Below are 25,638 nucleotides of genomic sequence, written 5' to 3'. Positions count from 1 at the left end.
ACTGACACAGGGTTAAATTAATTCTTTTCTTTATTACTCAAAGTGATACAGACCTTTCTTGGACTAATGTAGCTTAATTAGTGGTCAATTAAAACTGAACATTGCTGAATTGAAGTTCTTTGATCAAACTCCCTGGCATGGGTTCTCTTTCTTTAACTAGCCACCATCTTGAATTCATTTGGAATCAGTAGTATAAACAAGTTTAAAACTGGTTCTTTTATAAGAAAGTCAGCAGGCTTGTATAGCTGTGGTTTCTTTTTTTTTTTTTTTTTTACTTCTGTAGGCGGCAATTCAAAGGCACGCTAAATGAAAACAGTACTACACCCTGAAAAAAAAATACATTTTTAAAAGTAACACTAAGTAGTCAGAAAACAGTCAGTACCCCAACTTATTTATTTGAGACAGAAGATAAATTTCCCAATTTCAGTGGTTAATTTTTTTGTTACATAGAAGGCTAAAAGAAAACTCCCCACCCTCGTAAACTCCAGTTATAATAAAAAGTGAAACAAACAAACAAACAAATAAAAACCATGTTGGGGGTTGGGAGAAAGATGGGACAGGCATCATTACGATATATATGCAGAGATTTAGCCCAGTTGCTCCACGATTCATTCTTTATTACTCTTGGGAAACTGTTTCACTGTGAGCCTTTGGGGTGGCTATGAGACATTACTTGTTGATTTCACCATTTTGGGAGGAGGACTATTGTATCAATTTAAAACTGATGATGGAGTATCTTACAGATCACTGAATTAAAACACATTGCTTTTCTTAGAATTTCAGTGCAGTTTAAAAAAAAAGAAAGAAAGAAAGAAAAGAGGGAGGAGGTAGGGGGCAGCTGGACTCTGGGACAGAGAGAATTACTAAATATTTGTAAGTAAATCAGACTCTTCTTTTTATGCAGTTGCATATATCTTAATATTTAAAGTGTATATGCCATTCTTGTCCAAACATAAACTGATACCGTTCAGTAATTTCAGTTTTTGAAAGCCTAGCAACCTAAAAATACTATAACTGGCATTCAGTTAGTGCTATATAAAGTATTAATTAAAACTGGCACTTTTGTGCTGGAAATAAAAGTAATAGATTAGGTTTAAAGAGATAATTTGCTTAGTCTGTAATGGCTTCTGTGACTTCTGAAATTTTCACAGAGGGAGCTAAAAAGGAAATTTTGGAATTGACCATCTAGATTTCCCCCCATAAATGGCAAAACTTTTGTAGTTTTCATTACTTATATCCCCAAATATAGTTATAAACAATAATTAAAATAAAAATTTTATCACTTGACAGAAAGAGAAATTGTTTATAGTCAGTGTGCCTTTCAGCATTTTCTCCTGCCTTCTCCCTAAAGGGCTGATTAGAATGTAATAATTGGGGGTGATAGCGGGAGGAAGACGACAATTCCATTTAATTAAAGATAATTTATTTTACTTTAAATTGTGATGTCCCACATGAATAAGAGTAGATTTAGCAGATAGATTTATTAATGGGTACTGACATCTCAGTTGACATAAAAAGCAAACATTTTCTTTCCTCATTGTTTTTATTGTGTCTCAGCACCTGAAACTGCTGTCACCCAGCTTCCCTTCCTGCTTTATAGAACTGTAGACTTTCCCACCAAATATGCAATTATTGATTTATCAGTGAAACCAACTTGATCCTCTGCTGAATTAAAAAAAAAAAAAAAAAAAAAAAAAAAAAAAAAAAAAAAAAAAAAACCCCGGCCAGGAGCTTGAAAGGCTGCTCAGAGTCTCAGAACTAACGCTAGAAATGCTGCCTTCTCCAATGACGTTTTCTTGACTGAGCTTTGATAGATCTAGTTCATGGATTCCTGGGTAGCTTCAGCATTTGGAGTGAAGATCATATGATTTACTTTGGTCTTGGGCAAGGTACTTGCATGAATATTCCTTTAAGAGAACATACAGCTTGGATGTGATGAATAATCGTAAAGTGCCTCAGAAATATCATTTGCACTGCTTAGGTTCATTTCTGACAGGAATTGTGTACAACTTAAGGCCCTTGTGTAATATTTTTATTGTCTCATGCAATTGCAAACAGATCCTGGAAATTTTCTTAAAGTTAGAAAGTGGTTCAAAAATGCATGAAATCGTTTTTCTCAGCCTATATTCATTTTCTAAATGGTATACCTGTAGCAAAATTGTATTTATAATTCTGTAAATCCTAAGGCACTGTCTTTATGTTTTTGACTAAACTATATTCTGTTTTCCTAATTTTTATTTGATCTTTTACATTATCTTTATAACTCTTACCTTCATATCACGTATATCATGTATTATATATCATGAATATATATCATGTATTCTTATTCATGTTTTCTCTTGTTCAGTCACTTCTGTACACTTGCCTAGTGTGTTTCATTCACATCCTATTTTTCTTCTCTGAATGAAATCCAGACCCTCTGGGCACCTCTTTCTCCCTGGGCTTCTCCTGCCTAGAACTTCCTCTGTTCACATGACCCTCTAGTTTTACTTACATTCATTTTTCTTCCTGCTTTGTTGCTCTCATTTTCATATAAAATTCCTTTTTGCGAATCCCCTTTCCTTCTTCAGATTTCAGTGGTGTGTCTATCAAGCTTTACTTCAAAACTTAGTTCTATATAACTGATGTTTTCAAATGAAGGGGAAGAAATGAGATTTTTCTTTCCTTTGCGAGGGTAAAGATCATGGTGGAATTTTTATTTTATTTTGAACCAGATGGATTTATTTTACCCTGTTCTGCCATTTTACTATTCTAAATTGTTGTTAGATCAGTGATGGTGTTTTTCAAGGATTAATTTTTATTAAGTCTTGACTTTCATGTTGTGTTAACCTTTTTCTTCCCCTCAGCGAAAGCATCTTAATCCTTTTTCTGTTTATTTAACTGGTTATTTTTAATAACCTGATCTCCCAGGCCCTTATTTTATCCTTGACTTCCTGCCCTTTAATTCATCTCTTTTTTTATTACTCTATTATCCTCATTTTACCTGATATTTTTTTCTTCTTCTATAATTAATAGTGAATGCATGATACCATCCCCAAAATTCTGCTAACAAATAATTCTGGGGAAGAGGAAATTGGCAAGTAATGTTCTTTACTGAACGTTGAGTTAATCTGTTTGGGTTTTAAAATTCTGCAGTCATGATTCTCGGGAGCAGGGACATGAAGGCAAGTGTTCAAGCTGATCCTTAATTGGAGGTGAAAACCATACATGTATATTTTCATGAGGGAAAGTGATTCTACGTTTAGAGCAGGTAAATTCAATTGTACCTGTTGGCTGGTAGGCTGGGCCGTGTGTGTGTGTGTGTGTGTGTGTGTGTGTGTGTGTGTGTGTACATACGCACGTACCTACGTACACTGGGAACAAGATGGGGAGAGTAGAGGGTGATCTGTGTGGCCGGACACTGTTGCTTTCAGTGACTCCTGCTGGCCAGGACAGAAATAGGCACTTGGCTGAGTTAGAAGACATATCCTCTAACTCAGTAGTGATGTTTCCTCTCTCTTCCCATTTTCGAGCTATTTTCTTTCTTTTCTCTCTGTTCCATTATTTCTCCAGCAATGTCACTTACCATTTCCAAACACCTACAACCTTCGTCTGTCTCTCCTGTTTTGCTTCACTGCTGTCAAATAGTTAAAGAATTCCGGGAAATAGGAGGCCGATCCTCTCCATAGTAAAAATTGGGGTGGGATGCTTTTGTCAACTAGCCTCTCTAATAGTTTCTGTATCCTCTGGAAAATGTCAGCAATTTTGAAAAATAAATTAACGAGAGGACACCTACAATAAACCAAACCGGAAACACCACCACTTTTATTCTGTAAAGAAGGCATTCGGGAAGAGCAGCCTCCTCTATTCCAGGGAGGTAACAGGATCTGGGAGTGGCAAGAGGGGGGCTGTCAAACACGGTCCAGACGCAGCTCAGTCCAGGGGAAACCTTGCTGCTTGGTCATTTGGGTGGCGGTGCTCGTCCCACCTCCCCTTTTTCATGCCCTCCTCCCAGTCTCATCCCAGGCCCTCCCACCCCTAGGCAAGCCCCAGGCCCTGCTGCAGGCGTCTGCGGGTCTGAGTTTCATATATCCAGCATGAAGTTCCCTCTCTCCCTCCTATTAGGAATTCTGTGCTGTGGTCCTGCTTGCTCCTTGTCTGTCAGATTGCAGTTCTGATGCTGTCAGCTATGTCTGACCAATCAGCAAACAACACCACAGGATGAAATTTAAACAATGCAGATGCTCAGATACAGGGTTATGTTGACTGGACCACGAAGGGAAAGCAGAGGTAAGGTCAGAGTCTCCCCAGAGTGGGTTGTCCTGAGCCTGCCTGATCTGACACCTTTTCAGCTCCACTGCGCTGCTTTGGCTTGTGTGCTGCCCATGTGCTTTTGCCCTACTTCTTTCTTCCCCTGCCATGCACCAGAACTTTCATTTTAATTTGCTGCCCTTGTTACTTTACCCCTTCATTTATTCCCTTCCTTTTCTCTTGGATCGGTGCTGAGTGTCATTATGAATGTTTCTGGATTGCCTCTAGGCTGAGGACCCTTGGAAAATGCCACTTGTTTAGTTAGGGCTTTTGTGGTTACACTTTTAGGAAGGAGGCAACTGCTGAGAATCTGGGCAAAGGGATGAAATTGATAGACCTCATTTATTTTCCCTCTGGGACAGTGGAATTTTCATTCCGTTACAACCATGGTTTTCTTTCTTACCATTGAGATGTATTGAATTGTAAATTGAGCTTAAATCATCTTTTTTGGGAAACATTTTAATTAGAAAAGATATAAATAGATAGGACCTAAATTGAGGATGAATCAGCCAATCCTTGAGAATTTGGGGGAAGAAAAAGAGTTGATATCTGCCCCCCCCCTTTACAGTTTGCAGTGTTAGCTCACAAGGTTACTGCTTTCAAAAGGAGAATGTTATATCATCTTCCTCTTCTGTTTTAAGTATTTAGTTGGTCCTTTTTATAACTTAGAGTGTTTACAGGGTTCTGTATTCCCCAGTCCCATCTGGAAAATATTTAAACTTCGTAAGATCTATAAGACTAAAATATCACATATAATGGGATAGGCAGAAGGAAGAAAAATTAGACCCAGTGCGTGTGTTTAGAATAAGTTAGTTGTTTGTTCAGAAGCGGCTGCTAGAGGAATTGGAACAAATAGCGGTGTGTGGTGAATGGTTGGGTCCAGAGCTGTACATTTCACCACAGAATGAGCCTTGGTTTGTAAAACTGACATTCTGTTGTGACTTCTAAATCCAAACAAATCTCTGCAAATTTCTGCCCGATCGAGTTAATAAGAAAATATATGCATGCAGAGGCGAGAGCCGTATGCTACTTGTAGTTCTTCTGTCAGTGTCGGTGGAAATAAGAGACGGATTTTACCTACTGTATTACATTCAATCCGCAATTGCCAGGACCTCCAGCTCAGCGGGTTTTCTTGATTTTTTTTTTTTTTTTGGTCTTCTGTGAGAACAATGGGATCCAAAAAGAGCTTCAAAAAAGCAGCTGCGGGATCGGAGTCCCTTTTCTTCTAATTACCTTGTAATTGGGAGTGGTTTCCACTTTGCCACTAGCGCACTTGCAGGAGGAGAGGAAGACAGATGTGGCTTAGCGGGAACTAGCTTTCTCCAGGCCGGATGTGCTGTGGGACCAGGAGGTCGTTCCTTGCTCGCAGGCCTGTGATCTGCTTCACACCTGTGCTCATTTTTCCCCATGATCGATGACCTTGTATTAACCCGGAGTGACCTTTCGCCTTCGCCTGTTCTCAGGGACTAGCTCTTGGCTAGTGGACCCTCCTTTCTCTCTGATTTACAGGTGGTTTACTAGAGCCACATACACTTGTTTTTCATGGTGCACAGTGCACTTAGCGGCCCGGCAAGACCTGCAATTTCATCCCTCTCAAGGGGCCGAGAAGGGGATTGGGAGGTGGGGGTGCAATGAGAGAGGTTGCTGTTTGCATGTGCTTTTCTATTTTGTGGCTCATATGGTATCAATTACCATTTGATGGCAACGCCAGGCCTGAGGCCCTTTGCATGTTTGTCCTGTGAGAAAGATCTGGAAGAACCGACATATGGTTTTGATTGCAGCAATTGCAGGTTGATAGAATGAACGCAGGGGTGAGGTGGGTGGGTTTTCCTTCCGGCCCTTTCCACTCTGGGTTGCTAATGTGCTTCGCTTATGGAACTGGTCTTTTCATCATCCAACCCCTCCCAATTCTCCCCCCTCCCCAACTCCCTACCACTTTGCATTCCCTGCCCCTGCCTCCTCTGTACTTGAAATCACCGCCAGAAACATGTGGCCCACATTAAGGACCTTCAATTAAAACAAACAAAAAAATTGTCCACCCTTCTGTTAAAATCCCAGAGCAGGTCAGTCCATCAAGATGATCAGAATTATACTAAAGTTAAAAAACAAATGGGTGGTGGGGAATGAGTTCCCTCCAGAAGCTTGGGACATGTTTTAAAATGGCTATTAGTTCAGGTTGTTAAACATTGAAATGATGCTGAAAAATGGCAGCGATAGACATTAATGTATGTGTGTGTGTGTGTGTGTGTGAGTATGTGTGTGTGTGTGTGTGTGTTTCATCTAGGACACCTCTTTGAATTTGTTTCAACATATGCTGCATTGGGGCAGGAGTTCTTTGAGGTTGTATCTTTCTGTACATCGCAGGCCATAAAATGGAAAAGCGAGTGTGGGCGAGTAGATCTATGTCCTTTGGAAAGGAGATAGATGTTGGAGACCCATCTCTTCCAAACACAGACTTCTCTCTTACTCCATTTGTGACGGTGGGGGGTACCCAGGGAGAGACTCCTCATTACTGCAGCTCAGCAGGAATTGCAATCCTGAGTTTGCTAAGGGAAGGTCTAGTATTGGGGAACAGAGAGGCAAAGAGGGGAAAAGAACATTATAGACACTTTTAATGGTACCCATGAAAATGTTTTCTTTCCAAGTAACATTTTTCTATAATGCTCTCAAATTCACATGTCTTGTAATCTGTTCTGCAGATGGGTAGCCCATGAGGCTGACTCTTTTCACTTCAGCTATTGCATTTCAAAATCTTACTCACAATTAGTAATTTATATAGTTTCAAAAGATAATTTGGTATCTCATGAGTTTAACATCTTGCCTCTTTTAAACTGAAAATCAACAAACCAGGACCAAAAACCAAAACTATGTCCTCCAGAAAACTTTTTAAAGTGTGAGATAAATTATTAGTTCTGAATGCCAGCTATTAAAACCTAATCATCGTTCTTGACACACTTGTTCATGATCTTTATTGAAAGGTAGTGAAAACTAAAAACATAAATTGTTGACTTAAATTGTAGAGATATATCCGTATGATAAACTCTGTAGAGAAAACTGACCATATTTTCACAAATGGTTGTTGATTGTGTCTTAAGATATTTGCCCAAGGCTACTTTTTTTCTTTGCTCAAACTTTCTCCATAGTATAAAGATTGGTTTCCTAAATGATCGTGTCTTTTTTTTTCCCCCCAGCAGTCTTGATCATGATTATATTTTGCTATTCGGTAATCTTCCTACAATGTAATAAAATTGTGTCTTTTGAGCTGTTTGAATTCATAGCAACTAATGATTAATTGATTTGCTCTATTAACATATTTTCATAGTGGCTATTTATGTGCCAGCTATTTATTGGACATATATTATAACCTTAAATCACCCTTCAGCTTGAGTTTAAGATTTAACATTTTTAGTTCCTCCTCATACCATATCGAAGAGTGATGTATTGAGAAGTCCGATTTGGTGATTTAAAAAATATATATATTGCTTTCCTGAAATATATAGTATTGGGGACTCAGAGCAAAATAATGTAGTGTATGGGCTCTTAGCCTGTCTTAGAACATGTTGGGTCACTTAACAGCAGCTGTGCTGGAGAGATATTTGATTTGAGAAGACTTTTTGAATCTTCTCAGCCCTAACACCATTCTGGTTTTGAAATGGGAAAATGGAAAAGAGTTTTAACGGGAGAGAGGTTTCTCCATTTTGAAAGGTGGTATAGGTAGAAATCTTTCAGTCCCTGCTCAGATTAACCAGCATTTCTAATCTGTCCCCCCCAAACAGAAAACAAAGAGTCTGATGGGAAATGTGGGTTTATATTTTAGAGATACACTACAGAAGCAAGAAATAGTGTTAGATACTAGTTATATGCTTTTTGTCCAGCATTAATTCAGTTTTTGGACTGAAATGTAGGAAAGCTTGCAAAAAGAGGCAACCTTTTTTATATACAATTTCTTTGTTTTAATCCACTACTATGAATATCGTATTCAATCTCTGAAGTAGTACTACATTCTATAGTGTCTTTTTAAATGACCGAATTTATATAGACATAAATGATGCTAAAAGATGAAAAGTCCCCCTCCAATGTGCTTAAATAGATGGTATCTGAATCCTTTTTAAAGAAAAAAGAAAACCTGCTTTGTCAAAAGTCTGAATATCGGGATCCTCAAACTAACTGTCCTTGGAAGTCCTAAAAATTGCTAGTGTTCTTTTTTTAGTTTGTAGTTACTCACAGTGGAGAAAAAATTATGAAAAATTATGTTATGGTGGGATTTTTTTTTAAATGTATGCAAACAACTACTGGATCACACTTGAATCAGAGTTACTTTTATAAATTGAGGAAGGAGAATGCCTGGAGAAATTCTTAGTGGTATAAAAAAAATTGTGCTCACGTTTCTCAGGACTCTCCTGGAAAGGTGATAACTGCTTTCCTCTCTCTGGATGTTGGGACTTCCCCACCGACCCCATTCAGTAGGGTAGATACCACCTTACAGAATGCATTCACTTCATCTTTGAAGAGCTCATCGCCTTTTTTTAGGATCTGTTCTTGGTCACACACTACAAATATGCACTTTTATGTCCACAAGGAAGACATTACTAACATCGAGAAGGGTAGTGTCAATTAGGAGCAGGAAAATACAGACTGCCAACTGCAGAATCAGACTCAGACTTGATGCCATCCACCTTTTGAACAAAATTTGAACCTTTGAGGAAAAAATATTGGGGGTTCTGATGTGTTTTTTTTTTCTTTTCTTTTTTGTAAATCATAGCTTCCTGATCCTTGGGGGTGGGGGCGGGGGAACCTCAAAGGAAAGGCTCAACAGGCTTCCTGGACATCAAATAGTTCGTACAAAACAGCATTCTGATGACTTGCATGTAAATAAATCAGAAACATATGAATTAAACTACTCTCGAAATACATATGGGCTGAAAAATAGAGAGAAGTGCTGAGAAAATGTGTTTTGGGTTTTGCTGAGCCCATGACACTTGAAAAACTAGTGAGACATTGAACAAACACAAAGCATGGCTTGGCTTCCCCGCTCCTAATATTAGACGCCCAGTGCAATGGCACTCAGTTGACCGTGCGCCTGAGCATGAGCCACCTTGGGGGTGTGCTCCACCACCCTTAATTACTCGCAGTTTAATTTATTTTTCAATGAGAAGCCCCAAAATAGCATCACATTTCAAGGAAATGCAAATCTTAACATTTTCTTACCCAGTTGTTTCACGTCAGACTATTTTAGAAAATACCACAGATCATGTCACCTTAGGAAGAGTCATACTGCTGTGGCCCTCTTTGGTAGGATGGGTATGTAGCAGAAGAAAAGCATCATTATTAAGAAACTGGCCCTGAAGTTGATGCTGGCTTATTAAATCAAAGTGATAAAAACTTCATGCACCAGTAGATGAACGGTACCCTCTCTCGGCATTACGGCGGGGCCAGCCATGCTCAGATCATGACTTCAGAAATCCCACTCTTTTTCACTGCTGAGCTGGATGGCCATGGAGGCGGAGGAAGTTTGCTTTCTCGTTCCCACATTGCACTCAAAAGCGCTAACATTAGGGATTCTAAGTCTGGGGCAATTGCAAAGTCCTTCGTGCCCTAGAATCCTCGCTCCTTGATATCTTGTTCCTCGGCATCTGGTTTTCAGTACAGAAGGTGAACAGAACTGAATTTCGGGACCAGAAACAGCCAGAGCTTCAGGCTTCTTTTACTGAATATAAGTCATTGGCATGCACTTGGGTGGAATCCTAGATCAGTTCTTTGAACTAGCACCATCACCTGAGAGTATCAGTTTGAAGTTGTAGAGAGGCTGTAGATTTCATCTTTCCTATTGAGGGATTACTTACTTTGCTTGTTTTAAAAAAAGACATTTTTAATGTACTTTTCCTAACTCCTTCACTCAAATGGTGGTAAGTGCTTGAATGGTTACTATGAGTCAGGTGCTAGAATATAGCTCTAAACAAGACAGACATTAGAAAGACAGGTAAATTGGCCTCTACATTTAATGTGATGAGGCACCAGTGGGAGAGTACAGGCTGCTAAAGGAGACATAGGAGGGTCACCTATCCCACATTTGGCCTGGAGGAAGTGAGGTCCAAGGAGAAATGGAAATGCAAGGGTAATAAATGGATCGAGGGAGAGAATGGCGTATTTCATTATCCAAAAGTAATTCAGGATGGCTAGAGGTCCTGGTGCAAACGGATAATAGTAAGAGATGGGGCTGAAAAGATAAACAGTGGCCAGATCATAAAGTGCCTTCTGCACCCAATTAAGGAGTTTAGATTTTATCATGAAGGTAATGAGGAGCCCTTCAAATGGGCATGCCCAAGAGGTAATTGAATTTAAAAGTCCGGAGGGATGGGAGGCACGTCAGGAAGACATAGTCACAGAAGCCAAGGAAAGCAGATCTGACTAGAAGGAGAAAAGAGTCACCAGTGTCAGGTGTTGCTGAGAGATAAAAGTGACGTTTGGCTGCAAGATCCAGGAGCTCTTGAGCAGTTTCATTGGAGTAGTGGGTATGGGAGGAAGGTAAAGAAGTGGAGAAAGGGCATGGCAAGATGCTTTTCCATCATCGTTGTCATCATTATAATCATCACTGAAAAATAAGCATCAAGCATCTTATCTACCAGCCAGAGAGAGTGATGGAAAGAATGAGACACATACCCCAGGGGATTGGAACATATTTGGGAAAGTGGGCCATAAATATGAAACAGAAGACAGCAACACAAGTTAGAAGACATGCAGAGGGCAAAATGAGCTGTACACACCAATCAGATGAAGTGGGACCTGAACAAATCCATGAAAGAATAGAAGGAGTTAGATGGCAGATAGAAAGGGAAAGTTTTTTACATGGTGAGTGCAGCTTGAGGTTTGTATTCTATGTTGTGTGTCCTTACCATGGTCCAATCTGTTTTGAGTTCCCATGAAATGGAAGTGTTAAAAAAAAACACCATGAAAGGGGACGTGTGGTCTTAACCTGCCTGTGACTTCCGTTTAAGTTTCTCAATCTTTTTTGGAAAATTAAAGTCACAGACTGACTCTCTGTCATAGTTTCAAGCAATCTTTATTTTTAAAATCTGGACACAGAAACTGAGGAACAGATATCACAAATATAGCAAGTCAGAAATCCTCGTCAATTTTACATGGATGAGTTCCTTGAGAAATTTTGCACATCCAATGCTGGACATCTGTGGAATGACAGCATAATATCTTTTACATCTGTGTTATCTCCACGTGACATTTTTTTCCTGGTATCAGGCAGAGGTGTACCCTCATGTGCAATACCTTAAAGAAGTCATTTATGATTCTCAAGACAGGTTTTCTCAAGAAAAATATCGAAAGTATAGTTCCGTAAGGCACTTCAAACACCAAAAATCAGCTGTGTGAATTTTGTAAGAAAAGGAAAGAATTGGTCCTCTCTTACTTTGGCTGTTTCCCTTGTTTGTTTAATAACTGTTTATGGGGCACTGACTGTGGGCAAGTCATTGCGTTGAATGTATTCTAAGGCAACACCCTCTGCCCCTAAGGAGCCCATAATACCTTATGGGAAAGAAGATTTGTGTAATTCATAAAAGTTATAAATTTCTAAAGTATAGTGCTGGGAAAGTTTAGAAGATTAAATATATTCAATGAAAAGTTTTTGAGCTCATTTTTTTCCAAAAGTTTTTTGGTCCATAATCTTGTCTATATTACACCACTAGTACACATCGCTATTTGTACTTGTTAGAGAAAAGAGCTGAATAGGTTGTCCACATATTAAGAAGTTTTCTGTTCAAATGGACTCATCACCATCAAAATGTATTTTAAGCATGATTAGATGCTGAACATGCTATACAAATTGGATACCTTGAGGTCCATACTTCTTCAAGGTATTTTCTCAATGCACAATCTGGTTTTGTTTGCACGGAATTTCTATGTCGTGGCAGAAGTTAAGTTCTGTATTTTCCAAATGAATATCAAAGACAGAGAGAGGTTGAATGACCTACCTGTAGTGAGTAAATTAGTGATAGAATCAAAACTCGAAAGATGGTCTCCTGCTCCTTTGAGCACATTAGGTACTAGTTTCTGTAGCTGGTTAGCTCACTTAAGACAATGAAGGAGTGTCACCTAAGACTTTTTGGCAATGAGGGAGAATCATAAATTTATTAACTTGGTAGAATGAAGAACATTGAATTTTCTAACAAAGAAATCATGACTGACTTTGGTGAGAGAGCAGTTTTTATTTTAGTGGGAGGGCAGCCTCCTCTCCTAATAATGTCTGCATTATTTACCTAAATTTTCCATCTAGCAACTGATGACAAGGCTTACTGCTCTAGAAATACGGCCCATTATTGGTCCTCTCGGCTACTAGAATACCATTGCCCTACAGATGGATCCTTACTAATATTTTTTTTTGTTCAAGACAGCATGTAAATTATGGGCCTGCAATGTTTTGGGTTTTGTTTTAATTGAGGTGAAATTCACGTAACATAAAAATAACCTTTTTTTAAAGAGAATGATTCAGATTTGGTACATTCACAATGTTGAGTAACCATAACATGTCTAGTTCCAAAACATTTACAGCACCCTTAAAGGAAGCCCCATACCCAATTATGCAGTTCCTTCCCGTTCTCCTGCTGCTAAGTTTTATAAACCTTTAATTTTTATCATACACACACACACACACACACACACACACACACACACACACAATACACACATCATCTATCTATCAAGAGATTAGAAACGGAGTTCCAAATCTATCTAGAGTTTAAAAAGTTCCAGACGGAAGACCTATTGTGCCCTAAGTATGTAAGCTAAGACCTACATGTTTAATGGATGTTTCTCCATCAGAAAAAGAAAAAAGGAACTCATCCCTTGCTTCTTTTTTAACCTTCCTGTTTGTTTCTCTTAAGTTCTCACTAGATACTAATTATCAAGGAACAAAAAAGACCATCAGTTCTGAGCCTTTTATTATGTAAAACTGCTGTTTTCTTCTTCTTGTAAAAACATTTTCTTATTAATTCCATAAACTTTGAGAATTTAAACAGCTTCTCTTAATGTTAAGCAATCATCTGGATTTTACATTTCTGTTTTAAAGATTCAAAATTATTGAACAAGTAATTTAGTTATCAAAGATTTCTTTTCTTGGAAAGAAAATCAAAGGGGCATTCTTACTGTAGTTTTATTATTTAAGAAATTAGCGGATATACTTATTTATACCTTTGTTATTCCAGAAAAATATTTGATTTAGCCATCAGCAGGTTTTTAAAGCTGTGTATCTTTCAAATTAAGAAAAATGAGATCAAGTGAAAAAAATGTCTGAAATTTAAATATTAGACGAAGTCAATTTAATTATATTTTAAATGTGCCTGAAGATATGAACTATATATTGTTGGCCACATTTCTTCTATTGCCCAGTCCTAGTTCAAGAATATTATTGGCCTTTATTAATTCCTCACCTCCTTTAAGAAGTTTTCTTTCAATAACCCTACCCTAATGGGATAATTCCCTTCACATTTCTTTTGAATAAACATTTTATACAAAATATGACTCACTTTCGTACGTTTTCTAGTTGCTTGTCATACATCTGAAATTTCTCAACTAGCTCCTAAAGAAAAGTCTGGCCTTCTAATTTTTTTTTTTTTTTAATGTACCCAAGCACCTAGGTGCTGTTGAGTTAAATCAGTGAAATATTGATGCTGATTTTACCTAAAAGTTTGCCCTGGGCATGGGGGAAGGACACGTATTTGAATGGATATTAGATAGAGAGGTGACTGATTGCACATAGATGTCGACAATTTGCATACTATTTTATGTATTTATTTCAATCTGTGCCACAGAGGCATACATTTGGTTTATTTCATGCTTTTGTTTTTAGTTGAGAGTAGTTAGGGCCATATGTTTTGAAAGAAGAAAGATAACATACTTTCTTCAGCTTTGTGAAACGGAGGATGGGGTAATAATTTTACAGTGTACCACAGCAGTGATTTCTGTTCAAAACTTTACCAGATTGGAAACTCACTGTTCGTAACAATTCTGGTAAGCAGAAGATGCAGGCATCTGTTTGAAGCACACAGAGTTAAGTTTGATACTTCAAAGTGCAGCATAGAGCATCTATAGCTCTACTTAGCATTAGGAGATCTCATTTACTAATATGAAAATTTGATCTCCAAATTTCTTAGACTGTAGGTGATTTGGAAGAATATTCTGATCAAGGGCTAACAATTCTGACCTGGGATGTGGAGTAAGAAGACCTCGGTTCCAGCCCACTCCGGCCCACATAGTCACGTGATTACTGGGAAGGGAAGGCACTTATCTCTCTCAGCTTCTATTTCCTAATGTATGAGATGGGTGAGATGGTTGACTGCATGGATAGGTAATCTACCTCAAAGTGATTATTAAATAAGGTAAAAATGGATGCAGGAAGTCTTTCTAATTTAAAATAGTATGAAGAGATGAACTTTTTATAATGATTAATCATAGAATTTCACTAAATTTCCTTTTATACAATTAGGTTCAAGGTCAAAGAGGGTAACTAGAGCAGTACATAGCGCTTTTGTGAGTTGTTTCTTTGACTATACCTCCTGTCTTTTTATCTGTTAGAATCTTGGTCTTATTATCTTTTCATTCTTGCTTGGGTCTCTGCTCTTGAAAGTGTGTCTTTCTCCTTTTGTCTCACACAACTTTCTTCTTAATCCCTCTTGCTTCCTGGGAAGTAATGTGTACTTAGGAATTAATGGTTCTCTGGTCATCTGTGATGATTATATACGAACAGTACTGAAGACACTCATGATTGGAGGACTGGGAATGGCACATTTGGGCTTGTACAATGTCAAACTATCAAGTAATCAGAATTTTTTTTTTTTTTGGTGCTGCTTTCTTTTTTTGTAAAACCTTCTCTGTACTGCATCCTCATCCTTTCTCCATTTTCCTCTCATTCTTAAAAAACGTTGCTTGAGGAAAGATCTGAGACCTCATTACATCGGTGTGTAGTAACTGCTAACAGACTATAACAGCATTTCCCAAGATGGGGAATGATTGGAGATGTGTTGAAAAACAGGTTTGTGGCCATGGAATTTTTTACAGGATGTAGGCTTTTGCCCCATATAGGAATGTACATTGATTAAGGCCTGTAGCAGTGAAATTAATTAGTTTATCCCAATGGTGCCCAAACTTATTGATGCTTAGATCCCTTTTTAAATGACACTCCTGTTAACATCCAGTGAAGGATGTCAGCACCAGAATTCAGGCATCAACCTATGGTCTTGGGTTCAAAGGGAAAAGGATGGGGAACAGTACTCTCAGAACTCTTAAGTATCGACCATTATAGGTAATTGCCTCCACCTTCTAAAGAAAGCTCAGCCCTAAAATAACGAGAAGTGAAATGCACTAAAATCTGTTTTGTCAGAACCAATGAATGTTTATCTTTCTCTGTTATGATGTTATTCTTAGTTTGACGTATATCTTGTGTGTGATGTGTTCATTCATTCTTGCGTGCACTTAGTAACTACTTGCTGTGCCAGGTACTACACACACACGCATATACATATACAGAGCACACCTGCACATTTTTTCATCATACTTTTTTTAACCGTATTGTTTCTGCAATTGACTCTCTTCAGCAGGCCTTCTTAGCATTCAATATGGTATAGAAGAAATAACGATAATCAACACTGTAATAAACCTAAAATTAATTTGTCTCTTTGTTGTAGCAACTTAGTATTTGTCATCTGAAAGACATGCTGCAGAGGTCACAGAGCTATTTATTGGCAGATATATAACCAACACTATTTTGATGTTCCAACACTTCCTAATAAACAGTAGTCGTCATCTTTAAAAAACTAAAAAAGCAAACAATTGGTAGCCAAAGAAGCAAAAATACTGTTGTGATGGGAAATGGTCCACTGGAAATAATTGACAATCACGAATTTGATGTCTGTCTGTAAATGCAGATATAAATAATTTAGTTACATCTGTTTAAGATTTAAGATAACTAGAAATAATAATTAATAGAAATAATAAATCACATTCTTCTTAAGTTTTCTTTAATTTCTGATGAGTATTCCATAAATAAAAGCTTGGAAACAACTTAGTTAGGTGTCCGGAACATATTAAAGAGTTGCGATGTGCTTAATAGCCACATTCTTTTATCTGTGCCAATCCTGAGCCTGGTGATGCAGCCAACTCTCATGTGAATTAAGTAACAAAAGGAATGTAACCAGGAAGAAGTCAGGTTTCACCTGGACCAAATTTCATGCAATTAAGTGTTTCAAGAGTTCTTTAGCCAGGTGTAACTTAATCAGTTTAAGGCAGTCTCAGCTAGGGCCAAGGTACTCATACTGTTGGCAGTGGACAGTCCTGTGACATACCACATTGAAAGTAATAGCAAACATACACTGTCTGGTCAGTTAGTGCCAAGAGCAAGAGAAATGCAGGTGTAAAAATAAAAAGGAGTATATGGAGCCAGAGGCTAGTACACATTAGACGGGTTACAGTCCCACTTCACATGAACGCTCTAAGTAATAGTATTGTGTATCAGTTTAGTGTCGTACTAGTTCACCACGAAACCCCAGTGTCGCTCTCAGCAGCTGACTTAGCCTCTCTCTGCCTTTAGTACTATTCACAAGAGTGTTAATGCTTGCTGCTGCTTTGCTCAGCCTCATATCTGGAAGACAGACGGATGGTCCTCTTTGCAGCAGCACACAGTGCTGCCGTGACGGAGATCACCTTGTGGTGTTCTCTTGGGGAAAAACAGCATTCTCGGGCCCTTGCCTACGAAATGGTCCGGGAGTACCTGGGACCCAGGATTCTGCAAAGCTGGGTTTTTTTGGTAGGAGTCCATGAACATCCTGGAGAGATTATCAAGAGATAACATAGCATAGAGGTTAAAAGCTCAGACTCTGAAAATAGACTACATGATTCTGAATCCCAGGTTTTCCACTTAACTTAGCTGTATGACTTTGAGCAAGTTACTTCACCTTTCTATGACTCAGATTCCTTATCTATAAAATTGAGGTAAAACAATAGGATTAGTGTAAAGACAAAATGATTATATGCACAATTTTACTGGAATAATGTCTAGCATATCATAAGTAAACTGTTAGTTATTTTTATCATTGTCATCATTTTGTCATGCCAACTGTGACAAGAGCTTGGGGCTGGCAGGCTTTGGGACTAGGTCCTTTTCCAGTTCTGGAGAGTGTTAAGCTATGATTCCATAATAAATTACTGCTTTTCTTTGTTTCTAATTGGTAACTTCCTGCATACATCACTGAGATGGTTGTAGGACAATATGTGAAAACAACTTAAAATCTCAAATGTTCTGGATCTATGATACCATAGCAGAGTAAGCCTAATCAGACCTCTCCAGGCAATTTTCTGCCTCGTATTTGCAAATGATAACACATCGAAAATACTTCTAAAATAATGGCACACTATGAGATTTAGATTATGATGAGATTGTTACACAGTTATTAGTGACTCATAGATTTTTTTTTTTAATTGAAGCAGGATTTTTTCTTCCTTGTAAATTTCTATACATGTCAAAGGCTGCATGGATTCGGTTTTTTTTTTTTCTCCTTTTGGAATTTGAAATTTGATTTAGAGATTTGAAAAACATACTGCAGCTAGCTATAAAAAAAAAATGATGTAAGAAGAGCATCCTTGCCTTTTTATTTGAAGGAAAGAAAGAAGAAGGTAGAGTTGCCTGGCCATAAAGAACGCCAGGTTTTTCGTAGCCCCTGGGGCATTTTGAGTGCAGGAGACGCACACTTAAATGTGGGTCCGGCTCCCTTTTGGACTGTATCATCCTGAGTTTGCTGCAGACTGGGTGGGCTGGCAAAGTGCATGGGCTGCAGGGTGCCCATCCCTGTGGGTTTACGTAACTCCTGATCTGTTGTGTATTTCTCTGCTTCTCCTTCTTGATGCTTTCTCTGGGTTCTTTTTGCTATCTTTTGGTTATACAATTTGATCGATAAAGATACAAACCTAGAAGGGAATTTAAATCCTTACACTTTTGCTACTACTTAACACGGAAAAGGAAATTTGGTGGCTGAGGAGGATAAAACTCTTGGCTGTAATTCATTTATCGGATTTAGCTTCAGATTTAATTTACTCATGAGCAGATCATCAAAACTCAGCTGATATTTAGGAGGGTAGAAAAATTACATGTGATATTCGTGATGGGGTGTATGGATGTATGTTCAAAGTGACTTGTGTTCTAAATGTATTACATGTTTAAACACTTGTTTTAGAAGGGATCATATACATACTCTTTTTCATATATTTTTGTAATGCAATATGGTAGAGTGAAGACAGGTCATTACTTGTTAGCAGAAATGAAATATGAATATCATATACATGAATGGTACATTTTACACATGTTTAGATAATTATGAAAAAAAAATTTTAGACTCCCAATAAAGATAGTTTGAGGAGTAAAAACTCTCCTTACTGAGAGTTATTTTAGGGCACTTAGAACTATTTGGTTAATTCTTATAAAAACTTCAAGTGATCTAGATGGAAATAAAAGCTTCACATTTTCAGCAGCTCACACCTCTGAAATTTTTCCATTTATAATTAAATATCCATCTATCTGTCAGTATACTGCAGACATTTATGTGTTATCTCTAAACAGATTTTCTATTTATGTGATAATAATGCAAATTGGCCTTTAGCCATCACGTGGAAATGAAGTAGAATTTATCTCTTTCAATTAGTAGATATTCCTTGATTTGATAATACATACTGAGACTATATCAGGTGAATAAGTTTTATTTCAATACTTTGCTTTTTTTTTTTTGCACTCGGGTTGTTTATTGCCTTACTATTATAGCCCTTGAGCATTATTCACTGCCTTTAAACCTTCTAACTTACTCAGCTCTGTTACTTGAGTCTATGATAGCCAGTAGTGTGTGTCTGCTGTGACTGAGGGGCTGATTATTGAACTATTTAATTTTAATTAAGCTTAATTTAAATAACCACATATTACTAATGGCGACCATATTAGACAGCACCATTCTAGACATGTGAAAAATAGCTGTAAACAATAAGTAGAATTTATAACAATATATAAATAATCTTATTTATTGAGTGCCTACAACAGATTAGGAATTATGCTTGACAGGTGTTATCTCTAATCCTTACAACAAGAATAGCCCCATTTGACCAATGAGGAAACTGAGGCTCTGAGAGAGAAATTGCTTTGTTATGTTCTGACAACTAATTGTGAGAGCTGAATTTGAAAAGAGTTGGTTTGCCTCCAGAGCTGGATAATTTCTACTATCTGCCAAATCTATTTCTGTATTATTTGGAGACTGTCTCTTCTAAGTACACCTCCCCCTCACTTTATGGACAAGCTAGCAATGTACCTTTAACTTGGTCACATAGAACAATTAGTGTTCATTCGAACTCTTCTGCATGTAGAAATGTCATTGCTCTTGAGCCATTCTCTTCTCTTATTGTGACCCATGTCCTTCAAGCAATACTGTAAGAGTTGAGGGGCCAACCCAGCTGCCTGAGTAGTGAGCTGATCGATCACCTACATTAGATGCTGGGAAGCATCACAGCACATGCCTAGGTCTGTAAACATCAGGGGCACACTACAAACTCTTGGCATTTGAGTGTTTGACTATCACAGTTTACAGTATTTGTGCAGTCTCCCAGGGTCTGAGCTACTAAGTGAGCAGAGCTGGCACTTGGGCATCTGAGGCATAATTCTGCTTTGCCATTTTCTACTCATCATGGAGCACACAGCAACTCTCTTTAGAGTCTGAAAGTCTCGATCGCGATTACCATGTTTTCGTTTTTCTGATACCCCTTTTTTGCAATTACACATTCAGATGGTACTTGCAGCATCACAAAGGGACAGTCAGGTTAAGGGATGATAAAGGTTTACTTACTGTATAACCTAGTGGCTATCACCCAACCCTGCTCAATTACACACCTCATGGTACGTGATCTGCAGCCACTTGTCTTTATCCTCTCAGAGTTTAGTTTCCTACATCAAAAAGCAAATAGTATTAGCATATAATGGTTTCACTATGAACATGACTTACCACATTTTATTTTCTTAAAAGGTAATTATGAGACCCCACAAGAATATTTTAACAAACTATGGCCAAAGTGTACGCTTGTATTAATAATTATCAATATCTTTTTATTTTTTGCCTTTAAGAGCAAGGAATTGTTTTTTAATGGAAAGAATATAGACTTTGATAACCTGTTCAAGTGCTTCCTTTACCACTTGTTAACTTTTTAACGTGGAAAAATGGCTTAACTTTCCAGAGTCGTATTTGTCTAGGTAATAAAAACCATCGCAACATAACATTAACACTGTTGTCTGATGGTTTTTACATGTTTAATATGTGCCAGGTATTATTCTAATTTCTTTACAAATATTATACCATTTAATTCGCACAAGAATTGTAGCAGGCACTGTCATTCCCATTTGGTTAAATTAACAGACCCAAGTTTGCCAAGCTAATGCTAAATGGTGAACTGGCAGTCATATCCAGTCCAGTCTGGGTCAATACATTTGACCTCTCTGCCATACTTCAGCCCTGTGGAATAGTAATGATACTATTAAAAACACCCATTTTGTATGAGCATGAAGAAGATTAGAAATAATGTATATGGAGCTCTTAGCACAAAAGCTATTCCTCAATAGGCCCTAAGCAAATGGTAATTATTATTAGTTTTTAAATCTCCATAAAGGAAACTGATATGCCAAGACAGATAAAAATAAAACATCAAAGGGGAAAAGTAGGATATGCATTCTACTCCCTTGATTGATTGATTGATTGATTGATTTTAATTTGGCTTGGTTTTCTTCTTTTCTAATAGGTTGAGGTTCTAGTTGAAAGAGCATACCATATTGGTGTTTCTTTGATGACTACAGAAAGGATAAGCAGGAACAATGGATGGAACAGCTAATGTACCATAGTAATATATCTAAAATTACAACAAATATTAAATATGTAAAATGAAAACATTTTTACTTTTATCTTTTCAGGGTTTAGTGTTATCTAAAGAGCTTTGTTAAACTCAGAATTTCTGTATGTATGATTTTGTTTTAAATCCAGGATTGTAAGAAAAAAAGACAATGGTGCTTACTTTGAATATTAACTATACTTTGCTATTAGTTTTCCAGGATGCTGTTATTCAACAGATAGTTCATTAAAAATGCTGTAGCCTAGGAGCTTTGCCAAGTTTCCCCATTTCCAATTTTGCAACAATAATTTCTCACTTTTTTTCTTTAGTTACTCCTGTGGGAGGAATCAGAATGCCAAAAGTCACCTTGATCTAAGCTACCGTATCAGAGAAAAACTCGTGTAGACTTTTGTTTCCCTTTAGACTTTTCTCATGTTTCGTTGGTACATTGAAGTACATTGAAGTAGAGTTTGAGATTTTTATTTAATTTTTCATTGGACTGATTTTCTGGTGTTAATCATTAAAAACAATTCCAACTGTTTGAAGATACCTGGCATGTTTGTTATTGTTTTGTTAAATAAAAAGCTATTTTATTTAACAAATATGTAAGTCATCTTTCTATTTACCTGGAATAGTAATTATTAAAATTAAATGGATGTGAGATTTTCTTATTGAATTTACCATCTCTGTTGAATACCTTATTGAAATCTATACTCTGAAGTCTTTTGATTAAGAAATTAGCAAAATAGTTGACTGAAGTAAAATTAATGAAGCAGCTCACTAGTCATCCAGGTTATTAGAGATGAAAACATTAAGGATAAACTGAAATATGAGTATTATGATCACTCTGTTTTGATAAATATCATCTTATACTTCCACCTCCATTTTTAAAGAAAGTAACCAGTAAATAGTGGAAAATAAAGAACAATTGATAGTTGTATATCTTGATCAAGTTGCATATCTTGAGAAGTTGCTTTGACCATTCCATTATTGAATTTGCTTTAAAATGTGGGAGGTTGTACCAAATAAACTTTATTTCTTCTACCTTAAAAAAGTATAATAGTTCTATGTGATGTTTATTTATATAAACAAATATACAAAGCACTTACCTTAAAAATCTTTGGGGGTGACAAAACTGAAGTTTGTGAATGGAAAGGGAATAACATTATGCCTGATCTGTAAATTACAACATAAAACTTATAAAATATGTAGAATTCGCCTTTTTTTAAAAAACTGTTAAATGATGGTCCATTTCTTGTTAACAAAGACTTTCATCTTATCTAAAGAGTCTTCATTTGGCTACAACACCAGAAAACAGAAACTGCATAGTATAATATATCCTAAAAGCTCTTTTAACCCCATATATACTCTTTTTTTTGTTCAGGCAGCATTTATGAATTTGGAGTAAGTGAACTTACTCTCAAAGGAGCTTGATCATAATTCATAGTCAAATTACCAAAGATTTGTCCTTATACACATATGTCAAAAGAAATATCAAATAATTCTACCAAATGGGGGGGGGGGGAATAAACCATTTTAGGTGTCATCAATTGGTGTTGACATAATAGTATACATGTTGAAAGATAATGTAGTAGAATGTGTAATTTAAATTAAGCTATATATTATCTTAAAACAATTTATTTCAGTTTTAAGATAATTTAATAATATGAATCAGTTTATTTTCAGTTTTATACTAAATATATTGATTTCTGAAATTTGGGGTAATATATAGTATACTTAGCTTATGTTAATACTGACTGGCCAAATAGCTGTCAGGCTAATAATAGCTTCTAGATATATTATAGTCATATTATGTTCATTCTGTCATTAGAATGCGATGATCTAATTTTCAATTTCCCCATTCTCCTGGAAGGTAATATTTTCTTTCATCTTTTTAGCCTACTGTTAAGACTTTCTCTAAATACATGTAACAATATTTCCCGAACTGTTTGTTAGTTGTATAGTTCTCTGGAAAAATACTGGGTTTTGCTTGACAGAACTTAGAGTACTGATTTGTTTTGGGATTCCTGGTTTAAGTTTTATTCTTTGACCCTTAAAGATACTTGAAAAATAATTCCCCTTATTATAAGCCCTTTGGAAAAAGAAGTCAATAGCTATTTATACATTTAAAATATGAAGAACATTTAAAAATAAAATGAAATATAGCCCATGAAATACAGGGCTTATAGCCTTCCATGACTTAGGAAAAATCCTTCTTTTCTAAAGTATGCATGGGGTTTTCTGGTTTGTTTTTATTTTGTTCAATCTCCAGGACCTCCCAATTTTCAAGGGCACTGTGGGGCATATGTAGCATTTATTTGATGTATGTATGTGTATGCATATTTTCCAACATCTGTCTCTATGGACCTATCCTTTGTGAAATCCTAAACCTTGTATTAATGCTTAGTTTGTGATTCATGGTGTTCTGAGAGCAATTATATAATTTTTCTTAGGGTGTTTATTTGATGTGCACCGTAAAAAAGGGGGAGAGTTATTTTTTGGTAACCCTGCCGTTGCCTTTTTATTGGTGAATTTCTCTTTCTTTTACTGTGACCTATGAAGATCATTGTAGGCTCACTGCCAATTTTGTGAGCCGCTGTCTGCTTCAAAATGGAGGCAGGAAGGTATCCATTTTCATCAAGAGGATGACAGTGTTTCAGTCTCTCCGACCATCTGGAGAGAGGAACTTTTGGAGCAAAAGAAAATGGGGATTAAAAAAACATATATTTAGCAGAAAAGGCAAGGGGAAAGCCAATTAAAGTTAAACTATACCTTATGAATTGATGCTGTTCCAGTGTGCTATGTTCTTTAAAGGAAACATAAACATGAAAATACACAGGTTATTTTTATAAAGAACTGGTTTCCCAAGTCTCATGAGTATTAGTAAACAAATGTAAGTAAATTAGGATTTTGGCACACTTTTTAAGTTTATTGCACTCACAAATATAATAAGAACTATAAAGGAAGGCACCCCCACCCCTTGTATACACACTGCTTGTTGGTGGTCTTTGTAGATCCGGGCTTTTAATGGCCCTTTTCATGCATCTTTGCAAAAAGCTGACACTATGGAAGTTTCATATTCCAAGATATATTGTCACTTTTTGTGGTTTGGATACTGCATTTGTTTTCTCTGTCTCTCGAAAATGAAAATATTAATGGAAAGGTAGAATAAAAGGTAGCACCTTGATGCATCTCTTTCTGTTTTTATCTTTCATATGGTGGTGGATCATTTGTGTTGTTGTTTTTGTTGTTGTTTTTAAGGATGCTTAGATTCCCAGGACAATCCTATCGATATTATAGAAGAATTTATAAGTAGACATAGTTTGCAATATTCTTGCCTGTGAGAGGAAAATATCACACCTGGTTTCCCATTCACACAAATATATGCTGAACATTTTTGTTTGTTTTTCGTTTGTCTGTGTTCTGAAAGGAGCAGCAGTGTTTGTAGGTTTTCATCAGATTTAGAATGGACATGGCTGAAATTTAGTATTTTGTGCTTGCTTCTTTTAAAGTAATGGACTTTGAGATGCTTGGTCAGTGCAGCCAGCAATACTAAATTGGCTCTCCTTCCTCAGGTTTATGCTCCATCAGCAAGCACTGCCGACTACAATAGGGACTCGCCAGGCTACCCTTCCTCGAAACCAGCAGCCAGCACTTTCCCTAGCTCCTTCTTCATGCAAGGTAAGATTCAGTCTCTCCTAAGGGGAAGTCCACTGGGCAGAGTTTTCCGTGGTCTTTTCTTGTCATCTGTGGAGCAAAAGACTGTTGAACTGATACCCAAGAAATAGAATACTAGGCAAGTGTAGAATATTGAAGGTCATGTTCTTTTCTTAGCAATTGCATTCATTAAAAATAAATCAATTAACTAAAACTTTAGTAAGAGTTTTTTTTTATTATTTTAATTAATGCCCCTTGAACAATAATGAGTTAAGATTAGACTGGTTTGCTTCACTGAGAACTGACGCTTCTTGGGGGATGGTCTTCCATAACTGATCATTTCGGCATCGTCACTCGCCCAGAAGAATGTGTGTATATGTTTAGAAGTGTTTTGGCTCAGTGTGTATTTTAACCATCCTGAATTGAGCCAATTGGGAACAACTTGCCCTTCTATTTAACTTTATATAAAAATTTCAACCACTTATTATCAATAGATGTGACCAATCTAAAAACTGGAATATTATTTCATTGCATAGCAAAAGCTTTATCCCAACATGCTAACTGATGTAGGGTGAAAGACCCAGGTTTTTTTTCCCAGACAAATGTAGAAAATTAAAGCTTCATGGTAAAGTATATTTATTCCCCTAACTGTCCAGTGTATTTAATTAAATGCACCTGGATGTGTGATTGCTGCGCTTACAGTCTTCCACTGATAGCACAGTCCCTTTCTACTGCTTGAAAAGACCAAAATGGTTGAAATGACAGCAACTGCTTGTAAGAATA

General features: G+C 37.0%; 1 protein-coding gene across 42 annotated transcripts in view; it reads left to right on the top strand.

Annotated features, from left to right (window-relative positions):
- Positions 1–25,638, top strand: part of TCF4 (transcription factor 4) — a 345,675-nt gene that overhangs the window by 259,786 nt on the left and 60,251 nt on the right. For all 42 annotated transcript variants that reach the window (XM_033087763.1, XM_033087749.1, XM_033087741.1 and 39 more), the window contains one exon: positions 24,774–24,879. In XM_033087763.1, the coding sequence (XP_032943654.1) occupies positions 24,774–24,879 (106 nt within the window). The remainder of the gene's footprint in view (positions 1–24,773; positions 24,880–25,638) is intronic.

Source organism: Rhinolophus ferrumequinum, chromosome 19 (assembly GCF_004115265.2).
Source record: "Rhinolophus ferrumequinum isolate MPI-CBG mRhiFer1 chromosome 19, mRhiFer1_v1.p, whole genome shotgun sequence".
Classification (NCBI taxonomy): domain Eukaryota; kingdom Metazoa; phylum Chordata; class Mammalia; order Chiroptera; family Rhinolophidae; genus Rhinolophus; species Rhinolophus ferrumequinum.
Note: the sequence above shows the minus strand (reverse complement) of the source record. Positions and strands in the feature narration are given on the sequence as shown.